Consider the following 23,304-nt stretch of genomic DNA (forward strand, 5'->3'; position numbering starts at 1 on the left):
TGAGTCATAAATATTATCCCCTCTAAGCCCAAAAGGGTATCTAGCTATTTGATCCAGTAATCTTATGAGACAATGCAACATTATATTTGTAGTGGGGATGATTATAATATTTCACACTGAATGAGAAAAAAAGTTTTTAATTCTATATAGATGAATTTTAAAGTAGTGATTATATTCTTTTTGTTGTTTCACTTCATATTATTTATATATTTAAAAAACATATGAACTTAAATATTTTGTGTTATTTAAAATTATTTTTAAAATTTTAGGTAATATAAATTTCTTAATACTTTAACTTGTAAGATAAATATCACTATATTTTATATAAAAATTATTGTTATTATTATTTTAAGTTAAAAAAAAAACATATCCAAACATCATCTAAATTATAAGAAAGGATCTAAAAACTAAAGTTTTAATTATATAACTAGATGGATGATTCCGTATTGTAATCACAATCACAAGACAGACCAAAACTAGCAAAATCAAAACTGGGCATAGCAATGGCAGCTTCTTTAACTTGGTATATTCCCCTCAGACCTTAAATCCAGTAGACAATGAATCTGAGATTCATCTCTGGTACATGGACAACAAAACAAAGATAGGAAGATGAGAAAGAACATTAACCCTTTAATTCATTTACATCTGGTTACATGTTTCACATATTGTTAGCATCTCCATCGGAAAATAAGCAAAATACAAGGGAAACGTTAAGCACTGGCGCTTGGTGTAGTAGACATACTGGGCCATCGAGCGATCACAGTATCTGGTGATGGCATCAGCGGGGCACTTTTCAACAACCCCACTTCATCACAATCTGGTGAAGGTGATGGCGGCTTACGCATGGAGGATCCAACACTGTCCGCTGCTGTGTCCATGTTCTCCAATTCATGCTTGTCACTCTCAATTTCCTTCAAAATCTCCAAGACTTCATCCATGGAAGGCCTCATTTCCTTATCAGGTTGCAGACAGCGAAAGGCCAATTCTGCCACCAGAGTAGTCATCCTATTAACCGCAAGATCTGAATCAAATCCAAGATGCGGGTCCATCAGCTCGTGAAATGCGCATTTTTGTATCTTGTTTATAGCGTAGTTAGACAAATTGATCTCATGCCTGTGCCTACTAATGTCTACAGCAGGCAGTGATGATATGAGTTCAATAAGGACAACCCCAAAGCTGTAAACATCGCTCTTATCTGTAAGCTGGTAACATTGGTGATATTCTGGATCAACATAGCCGGGAGTCCCTTGTGGAGCGGTTGAGACATGGGTAACATCGGTGGGGAAGAGTCGTGAAAGCCCGAAATCTGCGACTTTAACACAGAAACTATTGTCTAGGAGAATGTTGCTAGTTTTCACGTCCCGGTGTACAACATCAGAAGCATGGAGATAACATAATGCGGTGGCAGTTTCTATGGCAATACTCAATCGGATAGGCCATGTGAGTAAGCCTGAATCTGCTCGATCCCCGTGGAGATGATCAGCGACTGTGCCATTGGGAATAAATTCGTAAACCAGAAGGAGTTCACGGCTGTGGCGTGAGGTGCAGCCGTAAAGGGAGACAAGATTCCGGTGGCGTAAACGAGTGAGGATTTGAACTTCATTCATGAACTGTTCAACCCGCCTGTAATTGTTCTCGTATAGGCGCTTGACAGCAACCTCTCGCCCATCTCGCAGTTGTCCTATTTGACAAAGATCAAAGAATAGCCTCTTTAAAAGGGAGACAAATTTGTCGTTTAAGAGTTTTTTTTTTTTTTTTTTGGCTAAGCATTTTCCTAGTGATTAGGAAAATTATTAACAGAATCACAGTTGTCCATCACCTTACCATGGTATACACTTCCAAAGCCTCCATCTCCAATTTCTCTGTCAGGGTCAAAATAATTAGTGGCTTCTTCAAGTTCAGTGTAGGGGAATATGGCGATGCCAAAATACGCCCCCGCTGTTTCCAACCCTGGTTGTGAAGAGGGATCTGAAGAAGTGTTCCTTGAGAGGAAAGTTGAAGCATACTTCCCTTTACGGCGCTGCCGGATGATAAAGAAACAAATTATTAAGAAGGGAATGCTTCCGACAATACCTGTAGTGGGCAAAAAGACTATAGTCAAACTTAAGGCCAACTACATTAATGCTAAGAGAGTTTTCCACTAAGAACATATGGAAACAAATACATAAAAGAATTGGATGTTAACAAGTTCATGTTTAAAGATCTTAGTGGAAATTGATTTTGTATTGTATATCTGCAAAGAAGATGGTGAGAAATTGAAATTTGATCATTACCAAAATCCCCAATTAAAGAGAAAAATCTTTATATCTATATAAGATAATGTTGAAAACTATCACAAATTCCTAATTAGTGTAGATTTATTTTTGTAAAAAATATTATATAAAATATTTCTGATATATGGTTTTAATATTAGACTTTCTTATAGAATAAGGAAGGTTGTAAGAAATATTTTTATAAATATTTTAAGTCATAAAGAAAAGAAAATGGGTCTGAGAAGAATATGTATAATGGATAGAAATATGAGGGCGAATGTGAGATACATTCTCTCATCGGTAGATACAGGTATAGTTGGCCGAACCATATCAAAACCTAGCACTGTGTGTGTAATTATTTTATTTTTGTGTTATTAACGTAATAATGTTTGCGTGAAAGCTTTACGGGCACAACAAATAAACTCATTTCAAATGCTAAAAAGTGCAATAGATCATGGATTAATTGGATTCGGTTGGTGTTCAGACACATGCAGTGAACAAATATTTTTATCCACGAGAATCTTAGTAAAGAAGCATATTACCTAATCCTAGGGCTAGCTTCAGTGTCTTGTCATTTCCTGCAAGACAAGTAACAAATAGCAACAATATTAGTTTAAAAAGTAAACATTGTATTAATGTACATCATTTCGGTATTCTCCAGAACATTAAAGAGTACACTTTGAAAAGAAGAGTCAAAACCTGCTTCTGCAAATCTAATATAGATTACATTGCACAAACATCAATTTTCTCATACCAGAGCCCTACAGTTAGAAGAGAGGAATTCACGCTACATCCCTGGCAGCAGATGAATGCAAAAGAAAAAAACAAAACAAAACAAAAAAAACAAGAATAAAGGAAACGCAAAAAAAAAGAAAAAAAAAAGAGGAGAGATTGTTATATGTGTTGTGCACCCTTTACATGTGCACACTTGAATTTTCCCTTTTTATCATCTTGGCATTGGCCTCCTCTAGGCGACAGTCCCTACAGTGTTTGGACACATGCACTTTAAGAGTGATATCAGAGGTCAACAGGGGAAACAGGTTAGCTATATCTAAACTCATGTTTACTGGATACTGAATAATTGAACAGTGGGGTGGAGGTGGAGGAATGGAAGTATGATTTAGATGATTATAGTGGATAATGAAGTCAAGAAAACTGGTATAGGGTGCGTACGGGTATGAAGGAAATGGAAGGAGAAAGGGAAGAAGTTATGTTGTTGATGAAGTCACATCTGCGGTGTTTCAACTGCCCTTGAAGCTGCTGATCTTGAATTACTATCGTACCAGCCTGAGAGATGTTTTTCACCCCAAAATATCTTCCTCCCCTTTCCAGTTGGATCCATGGAAGCTCTTCAGTACATCTTGTTACCGTGCACAATCCGCATTCTGGGTTTTTTTCAGTGTTGAAGGGAAAATGAAGCCAGCCCAGTTTTTCACAGTCGAAGGGTGGACAATTTGGAGAGTGTTTCCTTTCTTCTTCTTCAGGAGGGTGCTTCCTTTCTTCTTCAGTGGAAGGAGGGTGTTTCCTTTCTTCTTCAGCAAAAGAAAGAAGCACAGAAAGAGAGAGAAGAAATAGAACACGAAAATAAACAAAACCCATGCGCAATCCCCAATTCAACTACAAAAGCATTGGCACCATACCAACAGCAGGTACGAATTATCTGACATAAACAAGGTAATCCTCCTCTCCCTTTAAACCACGTTTTCTCTCCTTTATCTGCTTAGCACGGCAGTCGACTTAGAAATGAGATACTTTCTACGGGATGGGCCAGGAGTCTTTTGTAGCCCATGTGAAATAGGCCATCATTTTCCATTGGCCTACAAATAGACACCCCAATCCTCAATGGGAGCTTCCAACTCACCTTCTACATTGCTTAGAAAGACTTGACTTGCTGCAGCTCTTAATGTTCAAAATCAGGACATCGAAACAGAGTGGCAAGAGGTCTTGGGAAAGAGACTTTCTATGGGATGGGCCAAGAGTCTTTTGTAGCCCATGTGAAATAGGCCATCATTTTCCATTGGCCAACAAACAGACACCCCAATCCACAATGGGAGTTTCCAACTCACCTTCTACATTGCTTAGAAAGACTTGACTTGCTGCAGCTCTTAATGTTCAAAATCAGGACATAAAAACAGAGTGGTCTTGTGGAGCAAAAGTAGAAGACGGGGTAAAGGGAAAAGAGAAAACATGATAGGTCATGGATTAATGGGTACTTAGGTAGCCCCTCAATATCAGGTAAGCCTTTCCCGCGGCAAGGATAGGCGCATGTGCGAGGAAGTCTAGTCTTGATATGCTTGGCACTCGGGCCATGCCTTTTCCTTAGTTTCAGGGATTCACACCTCCCTTTTCTGTGGATCAAAATAAAGCTCAAAGATAGTGCACAGCTTCAACGACAGGTTGGTCCGCTTGCTTATTACCCCAGAACAAGGAAAGGGTTCAAATAAGCCATAAGGCATGAGAACTAAAACCAAACCAGCCTAGAAGGGATGAAGAAACCTTCATGTTCTCCTCATTTTGTAGAGAGGAGTGCGTAATTTGCAAAAATTTAGTAAAAGAATCAAACAGATAATAAAAGTAAGAAAAGGCAGTCATCCTTTGCCTTTGCCTTACCGTCATTGCAATGTGTGGTATGAGGTCGATCAGGGCAAAAACATACGGCTTCATTATTTTCATCAAACCCACAACGACCACCACTTAGTTGGCACTCAACGCAGTTAATACCAGTCCATTGAAGGCTAAATCCATTCTTCAGTAACTCCATGCAGTCCATAGTCTCCACTGTTTGACTATACTGCCTTTCCTCCAAATCCACTGGTGCGCCCACTTACCTCTCACAGGCCATCTCTTCAGCCATTTTAGTACAGTTCCAATCCTCAAACCCAGTGTTCAAAACGGCAACAAAATAATTTGTGGCAATGGAAGCACAAGTGACTGGAGAATGTGCTTAACCAAGAGGTACCCATTTTTTGCAATTATAAAATAAAATAAGATCAGCAAACTTGGTGGTAAATTTGAAGAAGAACTATCAAAAGCAAAATAATGTTGAGGAGCAACACAGAGGGTGTTAACCACTTCCACGTTGACCAACCGAAATGATTGGATCTCATGAGAGATAGTTTCAATGAAGTAATCATTTCTGGATGTTGTAAAAAGAGGCTTGTTTTCTTCACAAAGAATTCCAAAGCCTGGGTAACCACAGAAGTCTGTTTCGTTGTCATAGATATAAAACGGGTAGCTTAAGTTTGGGCCACTCCCACAGTTCTTAGGCTTGCAAGCTTCATACTTCGGGTCAACCGGTGCATATGACTCCGCTACAAAGGTGCAAATGAGATACTGATCCCAACATAGAACAAGTAGTGTAGACCCATTTGGGTGGACATTGTTGAAGAACAAGGAGCCGGGAGAAAAAGGGACTATAAAGGTGTGAAGAGTAACCCAGAATGACATTTGCAAATCACCTTCAATGATTCAAAAAGCTCTCTCCATTGGGTGTTTAATTTGACTGGATTTACAATGTTTCATCTAGAATTCAACTATTGTACAATATCTTTCGGCCATAAACCCTCTCTTTCCAAAAAGGATTTTTAATATGTATAATATTGCAAACCACATATACAAAACACATGATGTGTTCATCCGGAAAAGCCCTTTGGTTAGTTGGACCGGAGACATTAGACTCTATGTAACTTGCACTCATCCGAAACAACAAACAATAACGACAAAAACCATGGAATTTATATATAACTTGAAATTTTCTTGGGAGGACTGAGGAGGAGAATGGTCCCAGTAGAAGTTTCAATATCTCATAGCCTTGGAGCTGCAGAACTGACTTTTGGTCAAGGTCTTCCAAACCTAGCCGGTTATGAGAAAAGACACTTCCTTTTAGCTTTAATGGGTGGATTTGGACTTTGGCCCTGGGATGGAGATATCATGATTCTTTTGTTTTATTTTTTTAATTCAATTATTAACACTTCAAATTAGGGTGTTTCTATATTTCAACTAAATGCTTTTACTCCTATTTTATTCCGAGTCCCAAAGTCTTTAGACTCTTTACTTTCTAAATCACATTTTATTTTTAAATATTACAGTAACGAATAGAATCATTTCCCCTGGGCTCCTCTAGTCATCATCTCATGTCACCTTAAGCATAATAAACATATATAACACAAATGCAAAATAATTTTTGATATTTTTGTTAGAGGTTTGACATTCAATAATCGGCTTATTATTAAGGCCTTAATAAAATACATACAACTCTCCTAAAATAATTTTCTCAAGCAATGGTAGGCAACATGCGATGGTCAAAGGATCCCACATATATGTTACTAAATCACATCCTTCAAATTATTGTGCTTGTACAATCATTAATTTCTATTCAAAATTTGCAAATTTCTATGAGCAAGACAATGCATATTTTATAATGAATTTAAGACACTTAATTTGATTAACAATGTTAAATCAACAAAGTTAACCATAAACTCCAATCCATAATATCTTCCCAGCAAATAAATAGTTCTTTAGATATAATCAATAAGACAATCGTCATTTGATTCAATGATAACATTAATACCAGTTGTGTTTCTTAGCAAGAGAATCATATGATATAATTGCATATAATACTTCTTTATGCAGTCATTGGTAAACCAATGGTATATGTTTTAGTCCTAGAATGCTCAGCTTTATTTTAGTGTGCATACGTTATTAAAATATCCGGTACATGAGCTTGACAACTAATATAAAATTTGAATCATAGTTTTAGTCATTAAATTGACCATAAGGTTTAAGGTAACTATTTCCAATGTTGCACTAGTTATAAGCTATTTTTAAATCTCTATTCTCTACGTCTTATAAAATTTTAAAATTGGGGTGTTTGTTTTAACAATACTAATTATTCATACTCAATACTTCACAACTCCCCGGTGGAGATAGGCTGAGGGCAAGGATAAGGATAAGAACAAAAAGAAAAAGTTCATGCCCATAGATAAATCTTTCCTATAACATGATCCACATTAGGTGTGAGACTGTTCCCAAAAATAGCCCTCGGCACATTGATATAGAAAAAGGGCAATAGGAGACATGTGTTGAATCTCCTTAACTGCTAAACTCTCTCAAGGTGGAAGTTGTGTTCAAGACACTTGAGAATAGATGCCTAATATTTATGGAGGTAGCATTAACAGGTGCTCCATATGTCTGGTGATAAATACTAGTGCCACCATTTTCAAGGAAGACTAAAGTGATTCTAATAATGACAGACACTAAGATTAACACAGCATTCATCTTTGACATGAAAATAAGGAGGGGTATTGAGTAGGGAGTGACATCTAGCTGCACCAAAGGGTGAGAGACCTAATTGCACTTCCAGTGAAACCAAGTTGATCACAGGAATGAGTTGATTGGAATAGAAATACTTAGGGAACTCCAAAAAAGCGCCTAGAAGGGAAGCGGCGTGCTGCAAGCTAAGGCAGGAGACCTAGCAACACAACATATGTGTCACTCCATGATAAAGAGTAGAGCCAACCAATCAACCGAAAAGAACTTCTGGAGAGTAGAGCTTGTTGGGAGCCGACTGACAGTTTGTGGCAATTAATGGATTGGGTAGGGAAAATTAACGATTTTCCTTTTCTAGATTTTTCCAAGTAGTTGCGTGTGTTCCAAAACTTTGGAAATCTTTTGGCTTGAGACCCTTGGAATCTTGCGTTATATTAGTACTCTAGAATGTCGTGAAGAAATATTAAAATGATCCAAGTTACATACCCCACCTAAGAAACGTAGGAATCTGGGAACTTTTGAAATACTTACTATAAATAAGAGACGCTTTTTGTTTAATCTCTTAGGAAGTAGCTTATACAGTAAAGTTCCCAGTATTATTACATCATCCTGTGTATCATTTGGTCCATAGACTCCATACATCAAATAGAACTTCTCCGGATAAGCCCATTAATGAAACGGTCAATGGAAGGTAGAGCCTAAGAATTTGTAATACGAAGAAAACAATCCCCCAAGCCATGAATTTAGAATTCCGCCAAATTATAGACTAGAATAGACCACACCAAATTCATGGGCAAGAATCTGGAGGCTCAAGGAGAATGCAGCTAATGGTATACCGAATACGTCCAAAGGGGCTGGCAGCCTGGCACCAGGCACCGCCCCAATCCTCGAAAAACATTGCGCCACGTGGGAAATAGCATTAACCCGCACTGAAACGTGTAATTTGTTCTAACCTCACATCACTGACGAACTAACATTATTGATATGATAAATAGCCATATGTCATAAGCGATGGCAACTCATTTGATTTTTAAGAAAATAAAACTACTCCACAGGTTTGACCAGTCATCTTTTAACCTTGACCTTTTATTTTCTATTTTGGCCCCACTCGCTTATGAAAGTTACCATTTCGCACTTTGCTTCTCCTTTCCTAGCTAGCGACGGTAATTAACCATAAATGTGGAATTGACGTTGGTAGAGGTGTGAATGAGGATGGGGACGGGGATGGGGATGGGGATAGGGATAAGGACGATGAAACGACATGTTGCAATCATTTTTCCGTCAATTTATAGAGAGAAAATAGAGAGAGGGGAACTTACTGGATACGCAATGCTTAGCGTGAGGACGGTCGGGGCAGAAACACTTGAAATGGTAATCACTGATATTAAACCCACACTTGCCACCACTCTCCTCGCACACGCTACAGTCGCTTGCTCTCCATTTCAGCATGAACCCTCTTCTCACCAATTCCTCCCCAATTTCATTACTCCCATCATCTGCCTTCTCTTCAAAAGGCGCTTTTACCTCTCTTCCGCACTTCTCGGACGCCAGAACCCAGTTTGAATCTCCCTTAGACATTGCCAGAACCGGACTTGCTCCATCATCGCCAGAACAATTAATCTTGTAGCGTACTAGATTATCAGGCAATGGAGCTGAACAATTGGATAGAAAGAAGAAGAAGTCGGTGCCATCAGGATGAGCGAGCTCAAATTCTTCATTGGGAAGGAGTAGGTCGCGACCCAAAGGAAGGCAGCCATTTCCTAAGGCGTTTGAGACTCGAAGAGTCTGGTTTTGGTAGAAAATTTGGTGGATGATGTAAGGGTTCTCGGATATGGTGAGAATTGTAGTGTTATGGAGGCAGGAAACGTTGAACCCAAGGTAGCCACAGATAGGGTCTTGCAGGCCTTCAATATAAAAAGGGAAGCTTATATTTAAACCACCGCAGGTTCTGCTTAGGCTGCAGGTCTCGAAGTATGGATCCACGCATAGTGATTTTTCCAGTAGGAAGAAGAAAATGAAGATGGCGAGGTGCATCAGCAGCGATAAGGGTATTCTGGTGTGGATCATTTTTGGGGATCTTGAGGGTGAGGTTGAATACAGATAATGAAAGAAGACTGGAATAAAATTATAAAAATGTATGGAAAGAGAGATAATGTGTTTGACTTGATAAATAATTGTACTTAAATTTGACAGCATCTAGCGTCGTAGTTGGAGTGATCTAGGCTTCCCAAATGGGCCGTATCAGCCGCATATCTTGGACTGTTGAATTCATAGGCATCTTCTAAATCGGGGCCGCGTTAAAAGAAGTCGTACCGATTGACCAATCTCAGCCCTTCAACCTTTTAGAAATCTTTGAATTGCTGTAACTCCATTTACAATGTATCAATACTTGAAAAGAGAGTCTGAAGAGTGGAATATGGGTTGCCTTTATGACATTTATTTGGTTGGATAAGTCTCATACGGCGGACATGGGGTTTCATTGTCCCATCAAAACACCAACTTGCAAACAAAAAACGCAGAACCTAATGGGTAATTTATTAATAAAATCATCCTCTTCTTAATTTACCTTAGACAATGAAAGTTTAGTGCATTTATCAATACCAAAGGGGCATGTATCAAGTTTTTTCTCAAGCTATTGCCCAGTAAAAATGGCAAATTCTTCAAAATTCTGTGTTCATGGGATGGGGGTGGAATCTCCAGGTTTCTAAAGAAATGATACCAAGCAAAATATCTCTCACCCGAGTCAAAAGGCCTCCACTAGGATAAGAGGAAAGACAATGCCCTCCACTTCCATCTCCATCTAACATGTTACTTTCGTAGGCACGCTCGAATGCCTCAACTGAAAGCCTTACAAACCATATTACTGTGGAATTACTCATAATTCTACTCCATTAATAAGGATGCCTTATGTACAGGGAAGTCGTACACCATGTTATACTCAAGAAACTCAAATGGAGGATTCGGGAGGAGGCATCCTATATAAGAATTTCCTCAAGGATGTGAGACTATAATCAATAGAATTTGCAGCACAACAAAATACTTGGAGCATGAAACAGAAGCAAAAGGAGGTTGATCTCATTTCCTTGAATAGTATGCCCCTCATTAACCATCTTTGTTGATTCGATCGAGCATGTTTTTACAACAACTGATGCCCTGATTTTGATGTTTTACTAAGAGATAAATTGAGAATTAAAGGATGTTGACCTTGAATTGATTCAAATAAAGATGTCAATGGAAAATCGGTAGTCATAAAAACTTTCAGTGGTCCATCTACCATAATTGGGCATCTTCGTGGGGCAACGTGGATTTAAAGAAGAGACTCAGAATGCATTGCCTTTATGTCTCTGTCAGCGCAGAATCGCCATTTCCTTCAGCAGACTGCTAAACCACTTGGAGCTGGTGAAGGAAGTGGGGAGAGGGGTCTAATTTTTTAGTACCGTAAATGCCCTTGCAAGTTTGGACCATTCTCTTAAGTGGTGAAAGATCTAACCTGTCTTCCGCAGTTGAATTAAAGCAGAAGGCTCATTCAATATTAGCTGACATGGAGCCATCTTCCCCCTATTTAGAAGTTTGTCATCGAATTGATTGTCAAAAGTTTAGGCCGCGAAAAAAGTAAAATCTTAGGCCAATGCAGACCAACCACAGGAAAGAAGTGTGGAAGTCTCCATCTTTTTTCTCTATTTTCCCTCCATTCTCTGAATCTTTAATCTCAACTTCTTCATGTTCCATTCTACTTAGTCCATAAGCAGGGCTTGAAGTCATTAACAAATTTAATTAAGTATTTTTGTCCAGTCAAATCACCATTGTTTTGTTCCTGTTCACATTAATTGTAATACCAAAACAGAGTTTGGCTTCTAGACCATTGACAAAGAACAAGGGAAAAGTCATCCCTTTCTCACTAATCACATCCATCAACTCAGTGGAACCATTTTCGACATCCTTTCACTCTGATTCTCTCATCCATCAAAACGTTTCCAACCTATGATAAACAATTACTGCTTAACATCTATACTACAGCCCTTTTGTCTAGAGCTTGAAGAAACTACATCAAATTCTGTACCAGAACAAAACCATGAAACCTGTTACACTTTCTTTAAGTGTACAGCATTCCGTTCCTATCAATCAGTCCTGCATTAGAGTTGGTAATTAAAGACATGAGATGATGCCAGCTTGAAGGTCTTGGTGTCTTCCAGGAAGGAGGCAGTGAGAAAGGGCATTGCCAACTTTGAAGCTCTAGCTTCAACCATATCGGTGGAAAGGGAGAAGGAAGTTTTACTAAAGGCAGCGAAAAGGATGACACCAGTTTCTAAATATTCATAGCATTGGAGGTGATGACGGCGGTGACCCACCATTATCCTAAACTTGGTCAAATGCTGCAATCTTGTCTGCATCTTTTCTCTGTCATCCATTGCCTTTCACTGCTTCCTGATATCACCTGGTAGCTTCACAATCTCTTGCTATACTTTCACACAACAATTCCAACTATGGTTCCTAATTATGCAACACTCCAGTGAGTAATAAGTAATCTCTAACCAAACGATCAAGTAATTGGTCCGTAACCACCACACTCTGATGTTTAAAGCAGCTTAAAAGCAAGTCATAGATGTAACTTCATTCACTTTCAGAAAGGTTACAACCAACAAAGCAGCTTAACCCAAATAAGACTCAAAACAAACTCATAAAGCACAGCTAAAAATAACATGATAAAACTCCCAAAGATTGGAAACACAACCAAATGCACTTCGCTATTGAAAACTCCCATGCCCGAAAAACATGTGGAGCCTCTCCATTATTTTCCTTTTTACCACTTCGTTTTATAGAAGACGGAAACTGAGTGTTCCATAACTCATTCAAAAAATGAAGTTTTGATTTATTCATGGCTCTGGTATGGTTTTAGAAACTGGGGAAAGTATTTGGTTATTCATTGCTTAGGCATGGATTTAGATACTAGGAATAGGAATAGGACTTGAGAGGTTTATGTAAGTATTCTTTCAAAAAATTGGATTGTAGATACCAGTAACTGGTGGGGTTCATCCCCATTATAACTATGGCAGGCAACCATGCTTTCTCTTTCTTAAGAAACCAAAATTGTTGTTGTTTCTTCCCTTCAAATTCTTATGCAGCCGCCACCGCCCAAGCCCCTTTTCACGCCAGTAAAATGTTATGGTTTTTTCTTCCAATTAAAAATGGCCTAAATTCCCACCAATGGAGGCCATCTTCGGCCTTCAAAAATTTCCTATAATTACAGGCTACCAAGGATCATTTATTCACAAAGAAACTTCCAACCACAGAGAGTTGTGCAGAAAAGTGAGAAAAGAGTGGCAAGTATCACACCAGGAAGAGTGTGAGAAAGAAAAATTAGTATTCTGATTGGAACCAAAATATGTGCTCTAATGGCACATATTCTATATGATTTGTGTATCAAAGGACATTCAAATCACCCAACTTGACCTAAATCAATGCTAAGGCCCTAACATGAGTTTAATTTGTACTTTGGATACTTATCTCAGGTTCAAGGGAAGAAAATGGTGCAAGTTGAATCACTTTAGATTTTGAAAGATCAAGAAATGGCTAAATAAGGAAATAAGTGAGTCAAGACTTATGGACCATAAGGAAAGGCAAGATGAGGATATCATGAGTTTTTAAGATGAGAAATAACCATTATGGAGTAAGAAAGAAGGCAAGAAAACATGGGAAATGAGGCATGAAGCAAGATTCAGCTGCATGGAAATTCAGCACTCAAAAATCTGATGGTATTATATATTTTGACTTTGAGAACAAATTTAGAGCACTTATTGGAGTCCATTGTATACATACTATATATCGTTTCGAAGCTTGGGAAGTCAGGAGTCCAATGCTTTAAACAGTGTGCAAATCAAAGCTGAAATGAAGAAGTTATGGCCATTTGAAGACAACTACACCAAGCTGGAGGGTCATTTCGAAATGATTTCGAAATTCAACTTATGATTTCGAAATCCACTTCAAAATGACACCAATTTCAAATTCACCCACTGCCACTTTGATGTTTCGCCTCCTCTACCTCGGGAATTGCATCTAGGGCACTCCATCCGCCCTAAGCGGACCCCACATGACTAGAAATCACCATTTTATTATTTTTTAATCATTTTTAGGAAATTATTTTGTAATAAGTGGCCAATGAGAGTGTGTCACATGTTAGGTAATTGATGGTATTATATAAACTCTCTCAATTCTAGGTTTTAGGGATCTTGGATTTTTTTTCCAAAGAGTTTGACATTGAAGGTGGAAGAAGACGAGAACTTTGGTTTGTTTTCTTTTTCTTCTTTATTTAAAATATTGTTTTTAGTTTCTTTTTATTCAAATTATGGATTTTTACCCTATTATGGATTGTGAATGTGACATCACCCTCATAAGAGGCTAAGAGTCAACTTAGGGCTTGAAGCATGAAAACCTAAAGGCTAGGAAACCTATAGGGACAATGGGTAAATTATTACAACAATGAGATTAATTATTGGTTGGGTGACAATTTATCAATTTTTTTATTATATCCTTGTGAGTTAGTTTAGGAAATAATACAGTAGGTTATTACCCGATATTAGTGATTATTGGTAATTCTTGATCATTGGTTATTCTCGTCTTCCCTATCGTTATTTGCCTCAAAACAAAGCTATAAGGAGTATGAAGGGTTAAAAAGGCAAATCTTAAACTAGTAATTAATCTCATTCATCTTATGGTTTTAGGAATCTGTTTTAAAAATGAAAAATTAGGTTTCGAATGCAATTTTAAGTTATAGAACTCAACTTGATCGCGAGCGACCAAGGATCCCAAAACCCTAAGATCATATTACTTAAAAGACCCTTGTTTTCTTTAATTTTTATACCCTAGGTTGGATTGTGGAAAACCCTAAACTTGAATAATTGAATTTAAAATCAATATTCATTTTTTTTATTAATTTAATTTCTTTTACTTAGTTTCACATTATTCACATATTGTTTTTCACTTTAGGATTTAAACAAAAGCAATTTCATTTATTCTAGTATTGACAATTTCCATAAGTCAGTCCTTGAGGACGATACCCAGAATACTACAAAAGTCGTAGTGACTCTTTCTCTAGTTTTTCTTGACCGGAGTTGCTACATAAAAAGGTTAAGTATTTTGGTACAATAGAGAAGTTCGATCATACTCCACAGAGAGAATACTGAGTGATAAAATTGAAAGAATTATGAGTATATCCTGAGGTGTGTGAAACTCAAGTAAGGGCAATACTTAAGTAGTATTTTGTTCCAATTTCATAACATAGTGGATTCCTTATTAGCTTTGCCCCGTGGAGGTTTCCCTCATTTCAAGGGTTTTACCACATAAATCGAGTTTTTTTTTTCTTGCCACTTTATTTTCTATAAATTGGCATAAACATCCAACTGCACCTTTATTTTCTATGGATTGGTACTGCCACCCATTTACTCATTTAAATTTCTTAAGGTTGGCATAGCCACCCAGTTGCTTATTTAAATTTCTAAAGGTTGACATAGCCACCCAACTTGCTCATTTAATTTCCTGTGGATTACCATTGCCACCCAATTACTAATTGATAATTATACTGGATTGGCAAAGCCACCCAAATATTACTTGTTGTGATATTTAATAGGTCACATGCATTCCCAACAACTAGTATCAAAGCATGATTTAGAAGTTCAAGTTCGGGTGGAATCATGGATGAAAATTATTCGGGTCCCGTGATTAAATTGACGGGTACAAATTACTCATTATGGAAATCCATGATGGAGGATCTCTTCAATTATAAGGATTTATATGATCCTACTGAGCGAGATAATACCAAGCCAAGTGAAATGTCATATGCAGATTGGAAGAAATTAAAGAAAAAGACATTGAGTGTTATTTGCCAGTGGGTGGATATTAGTCTTTACAACCATGTTGCCAAAGAGATGGATCCCTAAACTCTTTGGAAGAATTTGGAGAGCATGTACAAGACAAAGAACCCACAAACAAAAATTTTCTTAATGTGGAAGCTGATGAATTTAAAGCTAAAGGAGGGATGATTAATTGTCGAACATCTGAATGATTTTGAAGGTTTGATTGCTTAATTATCTGTTGCATGCCTTTCTTTTGATGATGAGACCTAAGCATGCCTATTATTCGGTTCATTGCTCGACAATTGGGATACTTTGGTGATATCTTTGGGGAAATCAACTCCACAAGGAAAAGTCACGTTGGGTATGGTTAGAAATAGCTTATTCAATGAGGAAATTCGAATGAAGGATTTGGTGGGCAATGACACACATGCCCTTGTCATGGAGAACAATGGTAGAAGTAGAAGCAAATGACCTTATGGGCAAAACAAATCAAGGGGCAGATCCAAGTCTAGAGAGAAGATGAAATGTTATCATTGTGGTAAACTAGGCCACATGAAAATGAACTATAAATTCTTTGAACAAGGAATAAACAAGAACCAAAAGCAAGCAAATGATAGGAATACCACTACTACCACCTCTACCAATGACAACAAGGTGACCTTACTTTGCAACTAAGAAGATTGTTATCATGTAGTAGATCAAGATGACAAGTGGATAGTGGACTCAGCGACATCATACCACTATGTCCCAAAAATATAATATTTCTCCACATACAAAGCGAGAGACTTCGGTGTTGTGAAAATGAGAAACATAAGTGTTTCTCAAATTGTAAGGATTGGCAACATCTGCATACAGACAAGTACGAGGTGCACATTAACATTGAAAGATGTGTGACACATTTTAGATCTGCATCTGAACCTGATTTGTGTACATGTGTTAAACAATGATGGATAAAACCACTTTATTGGCAACAACAATTGGAAACTCACCAAGAGATCTTTGGTGGTGGCGTTGAGCAAATTATGTTGCTCATTATACAAAATGCATGTGAAGGTGTGTGAGGTCAACGAAATGCAATTGAGGATGATGTTTCTCCAGATTTATGGCACATATGGCTAACACATATGAGTGAGAAGGGGTTACAACTTTTGGCCAAACAGTCTCTCATTCCTATGGCCAGAGGCAAATCATCAAACTCCTGTGACTATTGTCTATTTGGAAAGCATCATAGAGTTTCATTCTAGAAGAATTCCAATTGAAAATTGAAGAAATTGAAATTAGTGTATTCTAATATTTGCGGACCCATGGAAGCAGACTCGTTGGGAGGCAACAAATACTTTGTTACTTTTATTGATAATGCTTCACGGAAGACGTGGGTATACTTTATGCGTACAAAAAACCAAGTATTCTAGTATTTTCAACAATTTCATGCCATGGTAGAGAGAGAGACAAGAAATCCACCAAAGCATCTTCAAACAGATAATGAGGAAAAGTACATCTCTAGAGAATTTAAAGAATATTTTTTAAAGCATGGAATCAACCTCAAGAAGACGGTTTCTAGTATGCCACAGCACAACGGCGTTGCTAGACGAATGAATCAAACTATTGTGGAATAAGTCCGATGTATTTTGAAAATAATTAAACTTCCTAAGTCATTTTAGGGTGAAGTTGTCAACATTGTCATTTACCTAATTAATAGATCGCATCAGTTCCTTTGGACTTTGATATTCTTAAGAGAGTTTGGACTGGAAAAAATGTTTCATACTCTCACTTAAAAGTGTTTGGATGTAGAGCATTTATGCATGTACCTAATGAGCAAAGATCTAAGCTCGATGATAAAGCAATTCCTTGCATCTTCGTCAAATATGGGGATGAGGAATTCGACTATAGGCTATGGGATCCAAAAAGGCAAAAAATAGTTAGAAACAGGGACATCGTGTTTCACCAACATGAAACCATTGAAGATATAGAGAAAAATATGGGTGGTGTAAAACTCACATATAAAGGTGTTGTAGATTTGACACTAGAATAGACTTCATCAAAGGGTACCACAGATGAAACAGAGATGTCAAGATCAAAACAAAGGATAAAAATTGAAGAACTAGCCATTAGGGATAAAGAAAATGTATATGACACAAACACAGGAGGTATTGATCAAGGGAAGCAAACCTCTTCATTAGAAAAATGACCTCAATTAAGATGAACTACCAGAGAACATCGACCATCTACAAGGTATCCCAGTTCTAAGTATATTTTAATTATTGATAGGGGGAGCTTGAGAGCTTCCAAGAAGTGTAGTCTCACAAAGACAAAGACTGTTGGATAAAGTCATGCAAGAAGAAATGAATTCCTTACGGAAGAACAATACATACGAGTTGATAGAACTACCAAATGGGAGGAAAGCACTCAAGAACAAATGAGTGTTCATAAAGAAAAACGACGAGAAGCTGCTGAAGTACAAGACTCGATTAGTGGTGAAAGGATTCAGTCAAAAGCAAAGTATTGACTTTGATGAAATATTTTCACATGTTGTGAAAATGTGTTCAATTCAAGTTATACTGGGATTGCAACACGTATGAATCTTTAATTGGAGCAACTCGACGTAAAGACTACATTTTTGCATGGTGATCTTGATGAAAAGATCTTTATGGAGCAACCAGAAGGCTTCAAAGTTAAAGCGAAGGAGAACATGGTCTACAGGTTAAAGAAAAGGTTGTATAGACTAAAATGGGCGCCACGACAATGGTACAAGAAATTTGACTCTTTCATGATGAGTTAAGAGTATAAGAGAACAATTGCAGATCCATGTGTATATGTTCGAAGATTCCCTAATGGTAAATTCATCATTCTCTTGTTATATGTTGATGATATGTGGGTTGTTAGACAAGATGCAGACTGTGATTTGGAAATTAAAAAGGAAATTGTCAAATACATTTGACAGGAAGGATTTGGGTACTTCAAAGCATATCTCGATGATGGAGATACTACAAGATAAAAATGAGGGCAAACTCTAGCTATCACAAGAGAGAGATATTGAACGAATACTAGAAAAGTTCAATATAAAATATTCGAAGTCAGTATCTACTTCATTTGTTGGACATTTCAGATTAAGCAAGAAGTCTTGTCCATCTATGAAGAAAAAAAATGAAGAAATGTTAGTCATTTCGTATTCATCAGCAATTGGAAATTTGATGTGCGCTATGGTATGTACACGTCTAGATATTTCTCATACAGTAGGAGTCGTGAGCAAATTTCTAGCAAATCCTGGTAAAACACATTGGGAAGCGGTGAAATGGATCTTCAGATATCTCACGGAAACCTCAAAGGTATGTCTAAGCTTAGGAGGATCAAAACCATTTCTTCAAGGGTATACAAATTCTGATATGGCTAGAGACCTAGACAGTAGAAAATCTACTTCTAAGTACTTATTTACATTTGCAAGCGAAGCAATATCATGACAATCAAAGTTATAAAAGTGTGTTTCATTATCTACTACAGAGGCAGAATACATACCAACTATTGAAACTAAGAAAGAGATGCTTTGGATGAAGCGGTTTCTTCAATAAGTGGGTTTGAGACAAAAATACTACATAGTATATTGCGACAATCAAAGTGCTATAGACTTAAGCAAGAACACTATGTACCATTCAAGGACAAAGAGCATAGATGTGACATATCACTAGATCAGGAAGGTTATTGAAGAGCAACTATTCCAAGTAAGAAAGATCCACACAAATAAGAAAATTGTTAATATGATGACGAAGGTCATTACAAAATAAAAACTTGCACGATGTGTCAAGAACGCCGACATGGACTCTTACTAGAAGTCAAAAGATTTCTCACTTTCAGTTGATGCATGGGTCTAAAAATGGAGATTTGGCGGGGTTCATCCCCATTATAACTATGGCAAACAACCATGTTTTTCTCTTTCTTGAGAAACCAAAATTGTTGTCATTTCTTCTCTTCAAATTTTTCTGCAGTCGCCACCGTTTAAGCCCCTTTTCACGCCAATAAAATGTTGCGATTTTTTCTTCCAATTAAAAACCGCCTAAATTCCCACCAATTGAGGCCATCTTCGGCCTTCAAAATTTGCCTATAAATATAGGCTACTAAGGATCATTTTTTTTCATAGAGAAACTTCCAACCACGAAGAGTTGTGCAAAAAAACAAGAAAATAGTGGTGGGTATCACAACAAGGAGAGTGTGAGAAAGAAAAATTAATTTTCCACAGAGAGAAAATAGTGAGTGATGAAATTGTGAGGATTGTGAGCATATCCTAAGGTTTGTGAAACTCAAGTAAGGGTAATACTTGAGTATGATTTTGTTCCAATTTTATCACATAGTAGATTCTTTTCTTGGTTTTGCCCTGTGGAGGTTTCCCTCATTCTAAGGGTTTTACCACGTAAATTGGGTGTTTTTTTTTTTCTTGCGACTTTATTTTTTGTAGATTCGCACAACCATCCAATCGCACCTTTATTTTCTGCAGATTGGCATTGTCACCTATTTACTCATTTAAATTTTTGAAGGTCGCCATAGCCACCCAACTAGCTCATTTAATTTCCTGTGGATTGGCATTATCACCCAATTACTAATTGATAATTATTATGGATTGACAAAGCCACTCAAATATTACTTGTAATATTTAACACGTCACACGCATTCCCAACAATAACAAGGTGTGAGAATTTCATTTCAATACTCTCTTACAGAATTTCTCATATGCATGTATTAGGAACAAGGCTCAAGAGTCTTTCATAGTCTTCTTTTTTTTCTTTTCTTTTTTTCCATTACATTTATAGTGAAACTGTCATTTGATTAATCTCCTTTTCTTGTGATTTTTATAATAAATGGCATTAAAGTCTGTGGTGTCACATAAACCATCAGTGAAAGTTTTTTATGGCATGTAACAAAGAATAGGGACAACCCAGAAAGCACGGTTTTGAAAATATTAATATTAACCTACAAACATAATAGATATCATATTGGTTCAAATTAGGGAAGGATGATTAAGCTCAACTCAACTTTAGATTGAATCCAAGTTTTTCAACCTAATCTGGATTGCTTTGCTTAAGCTTGTTGCCCGAGTTCCTATTTGCCCAATTTATATTTGCTGTCCTATATATGACTAATAGTCTTACGCAGCTGTATGTACGCTATGTACAGTAAGAGTGCCTAACAAGGTTGAACCACAGCAATTAAGGATTTAGAAAAATAAAAGACTAAAGAGAAGGCATACGTACTTGCAAGGCAGTTTTGCGGGCGAGGATGATCCGAGCAGAAGCATGTGAACTCCTGAGAAGTCCAATTATGTCCGCAGCTCCCATTGGAATGAAGACGCGAGTAACAGTCTCCACCATCATCTTCGTATTCTAATTCAAACGGTTTACTGAAAACTTCTGACAATCGACGCACAACCTCAGCATGGCCATGCTGAGCTTGAATTGCAATGCCGTCTTTGCTTAATTGAATGATACCCTTCAGAATGGGGTCTTTTACACTGAAAACCTCATTAGCCATACCACTTTTGTTGCATGTAAATTTCTGGCCCAAATTTTCATTAGAAGAGCAATGGTATTCAAAAGAGCCATCTGAGCAATTGGGAACCTCACCATTAATGTCATCAGCAAGTTTCTTATCACAAGCATCATCTCGGCTGTGTGTACGCTCAACTTTCAGAGTACGCGTCTCTTGAGTGATGGACAAAATTCTGTACCATCCTGACATAACCTCTATCTCCAGATGATTATTTTCGCACTTGATCGCCATTCCAGGACGACAACACTCTTTGATTCCATCCTCTGTCCAGAAAGGATCCTGGACTTCTTGTGATCCACAGTAAAACTGACTGCTACAATTCTCTTTGAAATAGTTATGGTCAGGAGATGAAGACACGGAAACGAGGACAAACATAGATACAGAGATGAAGAAGAGGAAGGAAGATGAGTGCAGCTGAGAAGGCATCATGAGAGAGCTTCAGAGTAGACAATATTGTGGGTTGACGGGTGATGAATATTTAAACAAGTTGGAGATTTAAAGCAACGAGATAAAGAGAGGGGAAATTTTTCTACAGGTAGATCTCAGCGGGGGGTTGGTAGATTTTTCCAAAACGCGATAGAAGTATACGTCACGATTTAGGACTTTTCAAATGAGAATTTTATTGGTGTTATGTCTCTGTCCCTCGGAACCATTCAAAATGAGAATTTTCTCTTCCAACTTGATCATAAACACACAACCTCAATACTAATGCCACTGACATCCTTACTGGACCTTGCAAAAGCAGTGTGAATCTTAGGCCACTCAAGGACACAGGTTTGGGATGGCATTGTCTTGTATTCAGTACATACACCAAAAGAAATGGACATGTGTCCTTTCAGTGTTGAATGTGTCGCATGGAAAATTTAATGCAAAGACGATTCTGTCGCAATTTTCCATTTTCCTTTGGAAAAAATGAAAAGAATGGTCCGCTGTCAATAGCATAATTTTTTACTTTGTTTACTTTGACTTTTAATCGTTGAAGTTGTGTTTGGTTATAAAACAAATAAATATATATATATATATATATATATATATATATATAAGAAAATAACATAGAAAAATAAAAAGAAAGAAACATGAAAAAATAAAAGATAAATTTATTAGAAATATATTATTTTTATATATTATTTTAAATTCATTTAATATATTTTAATGTGTATATTTTTCATATTAAAATAAAAAAAAAATATTTTTTCTCTTTTTATTTATTTTTAGAACCAACTATAATATATATTAAAAGAGTGAAAGTTAAATGTTGTATTTTAACTTTCAAGGCTAAATAGAGTTTAAATGTCATGCCCGTGACCCACTCCAATGGCTAAGAAATCCTATTTATGTCTTGAGAGAACAAGACAAAGTCAAAGTCAAAGTAAACATTACCTTTGAAAAATGGTTGTTAAGTAGTTGATAACTTCAATCTTGAAAATTAATATAGTTATGAACAAAGAATTATAAAGGGTTCAAATTCCTCTCCCTTTTTTGTTGGAGTTGGAGTTTCGGTGCTCAAGTGAGCAAACCCAACCCAATCCAACAAATAAGAAATGAAGGGAATAGTTTTTGTGATCTTTTAAAATTTACTATATTTTTCTTTGTGAAAACAAAAGTTAAGGCATTTGTATTGTGGAAATAGAGTTATTCTCGTTTTTGGTAATTCTATTCACAGTTTAGGGTGGAAAATTCGTCAGTGAAATGACTAATAGATTTTGGGTATTTTAGAAAGTAATCTAAAACCTTATTTTCCATCATTCTTTTACTTGAAGAAGTCTTTTTTTTTTTCTTTTTTTTTTTCTTAGTTAAAAGATAATTCTTCTCCATCCTATTACTCAAAGAAGATATTTAGTTTTCTTTATTGGTTTTGCTTGGTCCAGTATCATGAAGGAGAATGGCTCAGCTTAGGTGGGATGTACTAAAACTATATTGTAAGTACTCTAATCTTGGAGATATGCTAATACCAATATTACACAAGGTTTCCCATCACAATCAACCATTTATCAAAGGATTTCCATCATATATGAACTTTTCAAGAGATCCATTGAGCATGAACTCATATATCAAAGCTCTTCTTAGGCTCTCAAAGCAAAAGCTTAGGAGACTTGCTATATTGACACGGGAAGTCCTATTAATACTTGCAACTTCATTCATGAATTCTTCTCCATCACCTCTTGTTTCACTCAAGACCTTCACTGCCACCATTTGGCCATCAAGCAACTTTCCCTTGTAAACACTACCATATCCTCCTTCAATTTTATGTTGGAATTAGTAATTCTTTTAACATAAGATAGAAATGTCTTTGGAGGTAGGGATCCATGGTTTCTTATAAAGGACTCAACATTTAGATGGTTCTTTCTCTTTTTTGGAAAGATTAGATATTTAATCGATATAATGTTTAGACAAAGAGT

At 36.9% G+C, this 23,304-nt stretch overlaps 1 protein-coding gene across 2 annotated transcripts; it reads right to left on the reverse strand.

The window, feature by feature from the left end:
• Positions 1–477: 477 nt before the first annotated feature.
• On the reverse strand, positions 478–21,385 carry LOC100266298 (LEAF RUST 10 DISEASE-RESISTANCE LOCUS RECEPTOR-LIKE PROTEIN KINASE-like 1.2). Of its 2 annotated transcripts, none has more exons than XM_010645765.3 (4): positions 20,611–21,385; positions 2,795–2,830; positions 1,825–2,073; positions 478–1,681 (listed from the first exon to the last, which is right to left on the reverse strand). In XM_010645765.3, exons 1-4 carry the CDS (start codon positions 21,332–21,334, stop codon positions 711–713), a joined length of 1,980 nt encoding a protein of 659 aa, XP_010644067.1. In that variant the 5' UTR covers positions 21,335–21,385; the 3' UTR covers positions 478–710. The 2 variants fall into 2 exon arrangements, with proteins under 2 accessions (XP_010644067.1, XP_010644031.1); XM_010645729.3 differs by lacking the exon at positions 20,611–21,385 and adding an exon at positions 8,840–9,943.
• Positions 21,386–23,304: the final 1,919 nt, after the last annotated feature.

Source organism: Vitis vinifera, chromosome 1 (genome assembly GCF_030704535.1).
Source record: "Vitis vinifera cultivar Pinot Noir 40024 chromosome 1, ASM3070453v1".
Lineage (NCBI taxonomy): Eukaryota > Viridiplantae > Streptophyta > Magnoliopsida > Vitales > Vitaceae > Vitis > Vitis vinifera.